Source organism: Notamacropus eugenii, chromosome 5 (genome assembly GCF_028372415.1).
Source record: "Notamacropus eugenii isolate mMacEug1 chromosome 5, mMacEug1.pri_v2, whole genome shotgun sequence".
Taxonomy (NCBI): Eukaryota; Metazoa; Chordata; class Mammalia; order Diprotodontia; family Macropodidae; genus Notamacropus; species Notamacropus eugenii.
Window position 1 is genome coordinate 425,649,951 of NC_092876.1, and position 11,619 is coordinate 425,661,569.

An 11,619-nucleotide genomic window follows, 5' to 3' on the forward strand; every position below is an offset into this window, starting at 1 on the left:
GCAATCTTAGTTCAGGTCTTTATCTCTTTCTACCTCCTACCCAATCATTCTTTTCTATTCTATCCAGCTCCATTTTCCACACCATTGTCCAAATTATATTCCTAATATTCCTGTCATTTCATTCCTCTACTCTGAAACCTTCAACAGCTTTCCTTTGCCTGTTGAATAAAATAAAATCTCCTGACATAGCACGTGAGATCCTTCACTGTCTGGTTCCTACCTTTGGAAACCTTTCTTCTACTATTCCCCTTCATGTAAATTCTAGCTAATCCCTTCATGCCAACTAAACTAGACTATTCTCCATCTCTTGTTCTTTTCTGCCCTTTCCTCTCACCATGCATTTTGTCAGACTATCTCACATACCTGGAAGCAGTCTCCTCCTTTGTCTCTCCAGGCTTCATTGATAAAATTCTTACTTTTCTTGAAGCCTTAACTCAGGGGTAATCTCCTCCAGGCAACCTGTCCTGCCTTTCTCCCCAGGTGAAAATGACCATTGCCTTCCCTTATTTCTCATAGCATTTTTACTTTGTACTTATTTCACTTTTCCTTGCATTATAGTTTTTTGTGCATCTTTGTGTCCCCAGGACCTAGCACTCTGCCTTGCAAACAGTAGGCAATAAATGTTGCATGAATTAATGAATGATATAGATCATTCTGAGGCAGCCAGGGGGTGCAATGCAGAGGGTGCATTAGAGTCAAGAAGATCTGATTTTGAATCCTTTGTGAAGGTTACTATGTTACCCTGGGAAAATCACTTAACCTCTCTGTCCCTCCGTTTCCTCATCTGTAAAGTGGTGATAATAGTATTTTCTGTCTTCCAGGAATATTGTAGCAAATCAAGTGAAATAATATATAAATTTCTTTGCAAACCTTAAAATGCTATATAAATCCTAGCTATTATTAAATTAAAATGGATTTGAATATTATATGCTGATTTTCTGTTTATCCTCTAGAAAAGGTGCCATTAAAAAAAAAATCAGCCAAATTAACAAGAAGGAAAAGAGTTACCTCAGATCAGTAAATTTTGAATGTAGTTGTATGTCTCTCTGTATTATAGGAGAGTGACAGCAGAAGGAGAAGGAAAGAAGATGACAGTATAAAGGATACTTGAGATCAGGAGTAGTGGTTAAAGTGTTACTTGTTGGGTACTAACAAGGTGCACAAAATGTAGAAGTGAATTTTATAGCCAGGTTGCTTCAGGGATTCTTAACCTTGGCAGTCCAGTGAAGCCTGTGGATCCCTTCTCAGGATAATTTTTTTTTTTTTTGCTTTACTGAAGGAAACAATTTCAGTTAGATGTTAGTGAAAATAAAGGTGTCATTTTTTTTCCCATACACATTCATGGACCCTTTGAAATCTCCATGAACTCCCAAGGGTACCTCCGTTCTAGAGCCAATCAAAGAACAAGATGTCTTTTCTCTTTCTTTTTTTCTTCAACTTTACAGGGTTTTATTTCGCTACATTCCACTTATGGTAACCACACTTAAATTTTACCACCCCAAAAATGTGTGTAGTGTAAAATTTTGGTCAGCAGAATCAGCAGAACACACACACACACACACACACACACACACAGTTTTAAAAATGCGTAACCCTTAAAAACCCCATTCTTTCTCAAATGCTTGATTTCCCAGAACCTTCATTCCTGTTCTTGCCATCCTCCATAATTATTGCACCACTGTGATCCAGAACATTACAATTCCTCTCTGTCCTCCCATCTTCCTCAGTCTTCTCTCTCAATCCACAGGCTCATGGATGAACAGGCATCTAGAACTGAACCAGAGGTGTCAGGCATGTAGCCTTGTAGGCTACGTGTGACCTAAAGAGGGGCCCAAACCAGATAAAATATAATTGGAAGATACTTAACAATTTAAATAAAAACACAATAAAACATAGATGATGTTAGTATGTGATTTTTGTAAAGTCATTCTGTGCCCACAGGAATCCTTTTTATGGTTTGAAGGCCCCTATAGCTATTTGACTTTGATACCATTTATCCAGTCCAGTCCCATCATTTTACAGATGAGATAACTGAGGCGTCCAGGGTGGTAGGCAGAAGCAGGATTTGAATCCACTTTGTCTGACTTTTGAGCCAGTGCATTTTCTATTGTACAGCCACTCTTTCTCTGACCTTGCTTTCCTTCCTTTATACTTTTGACTCCCTAGTTCATCAGTTCTCTGCCCTCTGATCCTTGCTTACTTGTCCTGTCAGTATTCATGCCAGGCTGGAAACCCTGTGTATTCCAACTCTCTACCTTCTCTACTTCTGCTTGTGTGCTGCTGAACCTGTTCTACAGGAAATCTTAACAGTAACTTTGCTAACTAGTTATCTAGTTTATATAAGAACCTTTCTGTTAAACTACAATGTCTTTATTCTTCTCTGATTATTTCTTATTCTCCCCATTCTGCTATTCTAAATCTTTTCTACTTTTCCCCTTTACTACACCAATTTTTCCCTTCTACATCTTCTTCTTTATTGATAAAATAAAGAACATCCATTGTGAATTTTCACTTGTCAAAGAAAAAATCATTAATACTGGTAACAGTACTCAGCATTTAGATACCCATCTGCCAGAAACAGATTTAATTTATCATGAATCTGTATCTAAAGTATTTCTAGCTTGTAGCAAATGGTGTCTAAATTGGCAGATGTCCCCCTTGCCTTCTGACATGATTTTCTACCCCAAGATGATTTCAGATAACATAGAAATTTTGAAGAAGAAAATCACAATATGTAAAAATACAGTTGTGAATTAACATTCAGACTCAAATTACCATCCCATTCTTCTTGGAGAACTCCTCCTTTCCATTGGCCTTAATCCTTTGTCTGTGGAGAAGAGTGGGTCCTAGTGGTCAGCTATTAAAGAGAAGGCTGCCTATACATGGGTCTGTAACCTAATCATCTTCTGAGTTGGAGAAGGCAGTAATGTAACTAAGGCTAGTTACTCTTTGTTTAAAGGTTTCATTCCACCCTTAATCCATTTGCCTAATGGAGCTTTTTTGTCCTTTTTCCAATTGGCTTTTCCTAGGATTTTTGAAAGGTCTTTAGAGGAAAATACTATTTATTATTTTCAGTTTTACTAAAAAGTGTTTTAATATGCTTCCACATTCTTCCTCCCTGTTCTGTACCTCCAAGTTCTATATCATTCCCTATTCTCTCCTACTTCACTCCATTCTACCATTCTCCAGTCTGTCCTCCACTCTGCTGCCAAAGGGATTGGCACTAGGGGTGCCCATGCCCAGTATTCATTGAGCTCCTGAAGCTCTCTCTTAAAGTCTTCTTTTCATCATTCAGAACTCTTTGGCCGGGCTCCTTCGTACCTTTCTATCTCATCTGCACTTTCTTCCTCCACAGAGCTCTATGACCCAACGACACTGACTCTCTCGCTGTTCCTCCCTTTAGACTTTCTATTTCCCCTCTTGGGGGTATTTTTGTAATGACATTTTTGTTCCTTTCTCCCATAATATCCCCCTCCTTCCAGATCGGCAGGAGGTCTTGTTTGGATCCTCCGCGCCCTTCTGTCTTGTCTCCTACTATTACTATATACTATTCTGTTCCATCTGCTCTGTATCTTCCATGTACTTAGCTAATTGGGTGCTGTCTCCCTCAGTACTTAGTACAGTTGCTGACACAGACATAGCTTAATAAATGCCAGTTGACTGACTGCTGGCTGATCATTCTCTCTCCTGTCCTTAGTCTCTCCATATCCACTTGGCTTCTTCCCTCCTGGTTCTGATGATGTCATTCCCCCTCTCAAAAGTCTTAAATGACTGTTCTGTCCTAAATATCAATAAATCTATCAATAAACACTTATTAAGCACCTATTATTTTCCAGGCACAGTGCTAAGTGCGGGGATACAAATATATAAAAGAAAGACAGTCCCTGCCCATAAGAAGCTTACAATGGAGGAAGATAACACACAAAAGGAAACTGAAAAGCAAGGGATGGGGGGAGGGGGAGAGGAGAACAGGGAAGGGACTGGAGATGGGGCATGATGGGGAAGTCAGTGAGAAATCCAAAGTAGGGCAGCCAGGTGAGGAATGAGATCAGTGTCTGAGCTGAATGAACTCTGTCCTTAACTGGCAGTTTGGAGTTCATGGCCCCACCCCCCAATCAGGGATGCCGAGGGTAGTGATGAGATTTTACCAGATTATGAGGTTATCCCAATATTTAGCTTCCTGGGGCATGATGGAGAAGTCAGTCTCCTTAACCTGTCTTCCAAGCTTCTCTACAACTTGGTACTTCCTTATCTTTTCAGCCTTTACCTCATTTTCTTTTCTTTCATTCATACTTTGTCAATGGGACAAATCAATTCTCCATCCCCCAGTATAAAGTGTATCATTCTTGTTCTCTATGCCTAGAATCCCCTCCCTACCAGTCCTTACATGTTCAATTTCTACAGTCGTTTTAAGCCTAATTCAAACACCACCTCCAACAAAAATCTTCCCCTAAACCCATTGAGCCATAAAGATTTTCCCCCTCCTTGTTACATAACACTTTGTTTTATATAAATTCCTTTGTAATATTGTGCATTGTAGCTATCTTTATTAATGTCTCAAAGCCTTACTTAACTGCAGCCCTTCGAGGGCTGAAACTCTTATCTAAGCTTTTAATCTCTTCCAATGTCTTACATAGTGTTATGGGCACTGAAGTATTTAATAAATGTTTGTTGATTACCAGCCAGTCAACCAGGATTATGCATATTAACTGATATAATAATAGACGCTTTTCTACTCTGACCTTAGATGTGACCTAGTTATGGTACTTACTTTCTGCACACATCTAAGCTACTGCCGACAGGCTGACCCTGAACTTGCTATCAAGTTTCAAAATGTTTAAATAGCCTCAGAACCTAAAAAGTAAGGCTTGCCTGTCAGGGTTTCTTTTGACCTACATAAAACCTATCCATATTATTTTCTTGAGAGACTGAGATTGAAGAAGTCTTGGAGGAGTGGACCAGATAATAGGGGACTTGATTGTCTTGAGAGGTTCAACAGTTTATTTTGATTTTTCATACAGTAAAAACCCTTCATCATTTTTGTCCTTCCAAGTTATACCAGAAAGGAAGCTAGGAGACATCTTTAGGGTTGGAAGATTTAAATTAGTTTGTAGGACTAAGGAGTGGGTTGGCTTGGCCAGAAGACTACAAAGTAAATAAAGCAGTAACATCTTGAAATTGTGGTATAAATTTACCAGCCTTGACCTTTTTACTAAAGTAGTTAGGTAATGAGTATAAACAAGAAATAAGTGGGATCTTAATGATCTGAATGACTTAACAGATGAAAAGTAATTATCGTAGAATATTTACTATTTTATGTGTTAATATTTTTCATGTTGCTTTTCTTAAGTTGGAAGCAAAGTGTCATTCTTTCATCCAGATGATGAAGTAGTAGGTAAGTTTCATATTTCAATTCATATTCCTATTTTTCCATTGTATTCCCAAAGTATTTGTCTAATTTTAAAAATTCAGTCTCACTTATTAATGCTATGGCAGGGATTATAGTTTTGTAAGCAAGATACTTAAAAAATCTGTATACTCCTGTTTACTTTAATCCCATCCCTGTCCTGACTATGCTCCAGAGTGTGTAATGTGAAACCTAGCTGGGCATTGGCAGGCAAGCAAATTCAGATAATCCACTTGAAGATAACTGTGTTTGCTATATTTAGAAGATCCATTTTGCAAACTGGAAATTGTGTAGTTTGGAGTATTGGGGTTTTTTTCCACTTAGCCCACACATCCACACATTCACTGCAGAAATCTTTACGTAAGAAAATAAAAAATACATAAATTTTGATTTCTTAAGTGGTAGAAAATGTGAGCAGTGATTTTTACAAATATTTGCTGTATAAGGTTTGAAGTTGCTTTTTCTCAGTCCACACAACATGCAAAGTGGCGAGACTTATTCCAAGCTCATTTTTTTCCACAGCTGAAAAAATATCAAATAAAATCTTAGTGATTTTCCTCAAGTTCTTGCAATATTACTTTTATGTTACCTTTTGTAATAGTAAAGTTTTGCTTTTTCTATTTCCCAGTCACCTTTTTAACCTCATTTTCAATGCTATGACGCCATGTTACTAGTGGCATATTAGACTTCCATCAGTCCCTATGTTGGTGAAGGGCACAGGAAACCACAGAAAGGAAGAATGTTTTTAGAGCCCAACTTAGCTAGAGCAGAATATACCATGTAAGTTGACCTGCTGCAGTGACATGGAGAAAAATGTCAGTAAGTCTGTTAGAATTTGAGTTCTGTAAAAGGATTATTCCTCTTCCTTTTTCTTTTCATTTTTCTTCCCTTTTTCTTTTATTTCCTTGTTCTTACCCCATCGAAAGGTTCTACCCAACAAGAGTTTTGGATTTTTTTTTTTTAATCTACATACAAAAAGAAACCAAAAAAGGGAGGGGAAGAGAAATAGAGAGGGGGGAGTGACAATTCTTGAAAAGTAAAATAATAACCATTATTACCTTTTTTTTTTTTTCAAGTAAACTCTTCCTTGTAAATGACTCATAACCTCAATGGCAATTCTTCAGAACAAACCCTTTGGCAGCAATTAATCTCTGCCAAGCTCTCATTTTTAAATTATTGATAATGAACATTAAATTTAGGTGTACTTTTCTGATTTAACTTTTTTTTTAAAGGAATTTTGCCATTGGATTCAGAAGAATCTGGTCTCTGTGAAATTGTTAGAATACATGAGCATTACCTGGGTATGTTACATTCCAACCTTTTCAAAGATCATATTAATCTTGTCTTCACTCATATGTAATAGATTATTGTTACTCAATTCTCATTATATTTACTCAGTGAGTACCTAAGGGATAAATTATTATAATCCATGAAATGTATATTCTGACTAAATTTTATGAAAAGCCCTTTAAATTTTACTTTCTAGGACTACTGATTATTTATTTTAAATGATAGCTTTAATATCTTTAATAATTTTGTACATTTCCCACAAGATTTAATTTACATGTGGGCTTTTGATTTCTTACCCTGAGGTAATTTGAAGTAAAATGCACAATTAACACCAAACCTTGGCATGTCTTAATTTGGAAAGAATGGTTGATTACGTAATGCATACTAGTCCTTGGTTTCCATTGTTTGTATATTTTAGATTTACTGATTCATTTCATTTTTTAAAGGAAAATGAATTATTTTTAAATGTTTAAGCCATTGGCTCTGTTAGTTATCTTTAGCTCCTAATTGTTTAAATTAAAATGGATATAGTTCCTAATTTAAACTGGGCAAATATACATCATTGTCAGGTAGGGTTCTTTGAGGACCTGCTTTAATACATAATTAAGAATGATTTGTAGCTTGTAGATTTAATAAATATATGAATTTTTTTTTCAATTTTTGGTTTACTACAGGAGTAAACCATTTCCTCATGCAGTGTTTTCTATACTCTTCATTTGCTTAACAGGTCTTTTTTTATTGAAAAAAAGTAAAACAGAACAGCATACCTTTTGGAATTGATACACATTTCAAATTAGAGGAGTTCAAATTACAATATATTTCTGTTCTTAGAATTTTCAGGTAGCATTTTATCATTATTATGGTTTCAATAAGAGGGAAAAAAATCAATAATTTTATTTCAAAATTAAATTTACAGTTTAAAAATGTTTCCACAGCTATTAATCAGTCTATGGACACATTGAACAGACACACACACACAAATTCCTACAAATCTGAGCCCTGCACATATAATAATGTAGACATTATACCTAGTAATATAGCCAAAGTGCTTTTTCCTATTTATTCCTTAGTAAGGGGCAATTTCTCTCAGTCCCTTTACAGTAAAAACCTGAGTTTATCCATTGTTTTTTCATTCCACAGTTAGACAGGGCAGCCAGTAGGCATATTACAAGAAGGTATGAGCTCTATTTAGCCTATAGAGCATCCTTAGGTAGTTGATGTAAGTATTCTGTCTTTTTTCACTTATATTTGAATGCCACCCAATAAAGTTTCTGTGGAAGATGTTTAGCTAAAAACCACTGCTGTTTTATTTAGAATTATTAGAATTGAGCTTATACAGTGTGGTACTACGGAAACATTTTAGAAGACAAAGAGACCCTGGGTTCAAATCCCAACTCAGCCATATACTACCTTTAGGACTGGCCAAGTCTCTTAATCTTTCTAGTTAAGAGAAAATCTCAATTTCTTTATGTGTAAAATGAGGTTTTTGGACTCCTTAACCTCTAAGATCTCTTCTAGCTCTAAATCTATGATCCCATCATTTTCTGTTATATTGTTATAGGAAAAAAAACTGCTAGTGTTTAATAAGATGGAAACTTTTGCTTATTTCTGAATTATTTATAATTATATATAATGGAGGAGATGACAGACAAAATTCATGTCATTATAGATATCCTAACTCATTCTCAATCAGGACAGTAGCGCAATAAAGTGGCTTTCATAGTTTCATTTTGGATTAATGTACCCTAAGGCAGGTTCACCAGACAATAAACAAAAGTTACAGGTATGCCTTGTTATAAAGAAAAAATATGCCAAGATTTTCCATAATAATTTATAAAAATGGGATTACTTCAGTATGTATTATTTGAATATTTACAACTATTCAAATGTCAGTTCTCAATTGTTTTGTTTCCTGCTCCATGTTTAATGTTGCTCCGGCACTTCTTTCCACAACTGATTTAAATGGAACCGTTGTGCTATAGCATAAAGTGCGCTAGCTTTGTAGTCAGAAGATCTTGGGAAAGAGTTGTCTAATAACCATTAGGTGCTAGAGGGGCCTACCAGTTTCAAATTACAGTAAGCAAAAAGATATACTGAGCCTGGTATACATCACCCTGGCTGCCGTTCTCTTAACTTTTTGATTACCTATCCACCCTTCTCACCATATGGACAATAGATTGAACTTTGATGAGGTTGTTTTTGGCGTTTTTGGTATTATCTGAAAGAAACCTAAGAAGTCATCTCTTCCAAATCCTTTTTTTCTTACTTAAACCATTTTCTAAAATTAGCTGTCTTTCCTTTTTTGGCATTTTTTTAAAAAAAGAAACTACTTCACAGTCCTCCTCAGTAGTTTACTTGCAATTATCACACATAAATGTTTAATATATTTTCACATGTGTGTATGTACATTTGTCTGGATTGTAATTTCACTGGGAGGAGATGTGAGGCAAATGAATGATGTTGTGAAAAGAATGCTGGACTTGGATTCAGGAAGACCTAAGTTCTAAGACTGCCTCAGATCCTTACCAGCCGATTGATTTCCGTCAAGGCATCTAACCTTTCTGTGTCTCATTTTCCCTGTGTGTAAAATAAGGGGATTGGATCTGATAGCCCCCAAAGTCATGTCAAGTTCTATAGCTTTGATTCTGTGAAACTCCTTCCATCCGTACAGATCAGCACTCATCTTTAATTTATAATCTTAGAAAACTATCAGAGGCACATCGCTAGTATTTGTCAGAGGCAAGACTAAAGCCCAAGTCTTCCTGACGCCAAAGCCAGCCATCGATCCTTTCTACCACCTTGCTTCTCAGTCTTTCTGTACTACATAAACTTTGTTGTAAAAAACAAGTGGTGATTATGATGATACCTTGCATATTATAATATCAGAAATCTGTAAAGCATCTATCATTTTCCCCATTTACAGAAAGTGACATTGAGGTACAGTGAGATTTATATTTTAATCAGTCAAATCACAAGTTAATCTACAATGTGGGCCTACACTATCTGCTAAGGAAGTTGGCTTTGCTTTTCCTTTTCTCTAAAGTACTCAGTAGTAAAACATAATGTCAAACTCTAATAAAAATAACTTTTTTTTTTCTTTTCTCCTCTCTTGTTCTCTTTGCACAGTACATAAACCAGAAAAGGTCACATGGACTGAAGCAGCAGGAGTCATCCGTGATGGGATGCGTTCCTACACAGCTCTGCATTTTCTTTCCCATCTCTCTCCTGGAAAATCAGTGCTCATAATGGATGGAGCAAGTGTGGGTACAATAATTCTGTTTTAGATTCAAAGTATGATAAAAACAAAGTAAACCAGGGGAAAAAAAACCAGACTGCCCATTCTACTGTCCTAGTCCTCGTGCTAATAATGCTTTATATCTTACGTTGTCACATTTTATGTTGGCATTGAGTGACTTTCATCAGTCTATCAAATGTGACCAGAAGCATATGCTAGGTGTACTTAATGTATTGCCTTTACTGGGAGCCTCCTAGAGAAGTTCAAAAGAAAATAATCTACATTAATGTGTTATAACTCTGATATGTATCAGTAGACGTAGCCCATGAATACCTAAGGCTTATGCTTGAGAGATTTTAACCTGCTTTCAAAGAAAGGCCAGGAAAAAGGCACCCTCTCCTCCAGCAGCTAAATTCAAAACATAAATCTTCCATGAGTTTCACAACAGGTTTTCTCAGTTATGAATTTGTGAACTGAACTTCTGTCTTTAGTATCCTTATCTTGTCAGCAATACATCTAAAGTATTATACCATTTACATTATTTTTTCTACAATGTCTATAAAACTTAAGAGGTTCTTAAAAGTACCTTGGTCTTGGGGCTAAATACTGGTCTGATAGGAACCCTTCATCACTAACTCACTATTCTTTAAAACTGGAATAATAAAGTTTGCACTGTGTTTACATCAAGTGTTGCTGGAAGTATATTGCATCTTAAAATGCTTTGATCTTCAAAGAGAAGGGAGTCTCATAGCCATATGTGTGTATTTACATATGTATAAAACAGAATTAGTTCAGAGTATGATGCTAATGAGGCCAAAGGTCATAGATTTATTCCTCTAAAAAAGTCATTTAGCTTTTCTCATTGCCATGTTCATAGACTTTATCTCTTTATCTTGCCAGTTGTCTACAAAATACGTCTACCATCTCATTCATGTCTAGCACAAGGTCTGGGAAGTAAATGCTTATTAAGTTCAGTTGAACTGCTGCAAGGAAGTGAGAGTGAAAGAGCTTAGGTTTAACTGCTCCTAAAAAATAGCTAAAATATTTGCCATATTGTCCAGGAGTAAGTAAAAACATCTTGAATATAGGATATTAAATAACAAACATAATTTATAATACATGACATAATATATAAATAATCAATCAGAAAATTGTTTTCTTTTATTAGCACCATCTAGAAAGAATAACTCCTTTTCTATGTCATAGACCTTAGGAACTCTACAAATCAAATTAGATGTACTGTCAGACACATTAACCATAGTCTTGAATTCATATGTGTATATATATTAATATAAAAAAGGATGTATAAAAAACATACACTTATGTTTATGTATTTCCTCTGTACACAGGCATTTGGTACAATAGCTATTCAGTTAGCACACCACAGAGGGGCCAAAGTTATTTCAACAGCGTACAGTCTTGAAGATAAACAGTATCTTGAAAGACTTAGGCCAGAAATAGGTAAGTTATGTTTCTTGATATATTCCTAATGGAAAGTTTTGAAGATAAAGTATATTGTACAGTTTTAAATTTTACTATATATAAAAATAAAACATTTCAAACCTAAGTAAATATTTTTAAAATAAAAAGTTTTCTCTCCGTTCCAAATTAATTTATTTAAATTAATTTTAAGCTACTTTTTATGTTCCACATCACATTTTTACCTTTCTCTTCAGGCTTTTGAATA

The 11,619-nt window shown here is 35.6% G+C and overlaps 1 protein-coding gene across 5 annotated transcripts in view; it reads left to right on the forward strand.

The window, feature by feature from the left end:
- The window catches only part of CRYZL1 (crystallin zeta like 1), a 53,029-nt gene that overhangs the window by 25,368 nt on the left and 16,042 nt on the right, over positions 1–11,619 (forward strand). For all 5 annotated transcript variants that reach the window (XM_072616865.1, XM_072616868.1, XM_072616866.1 and 2 more), the window contains exons 5-8: positions 5,351–5,395; positions 6,640–6,708; positions 9,824–9,957; positions 11,282–11,393. In XM_072616865.1, coding sequence (XP_072472966.1) covers positions 5,351–5,395; positions 6,640–6,708; positions 9,824–9,957; positions 11,282–11,393 — 360 coding nt within the window. The remainder of the gene's footprint in view (positions 1–5,350; positions 5,396–6,639; positions 6,709–9,823; positions 9,958–11,281; positions 11,394–11,619) is intronic.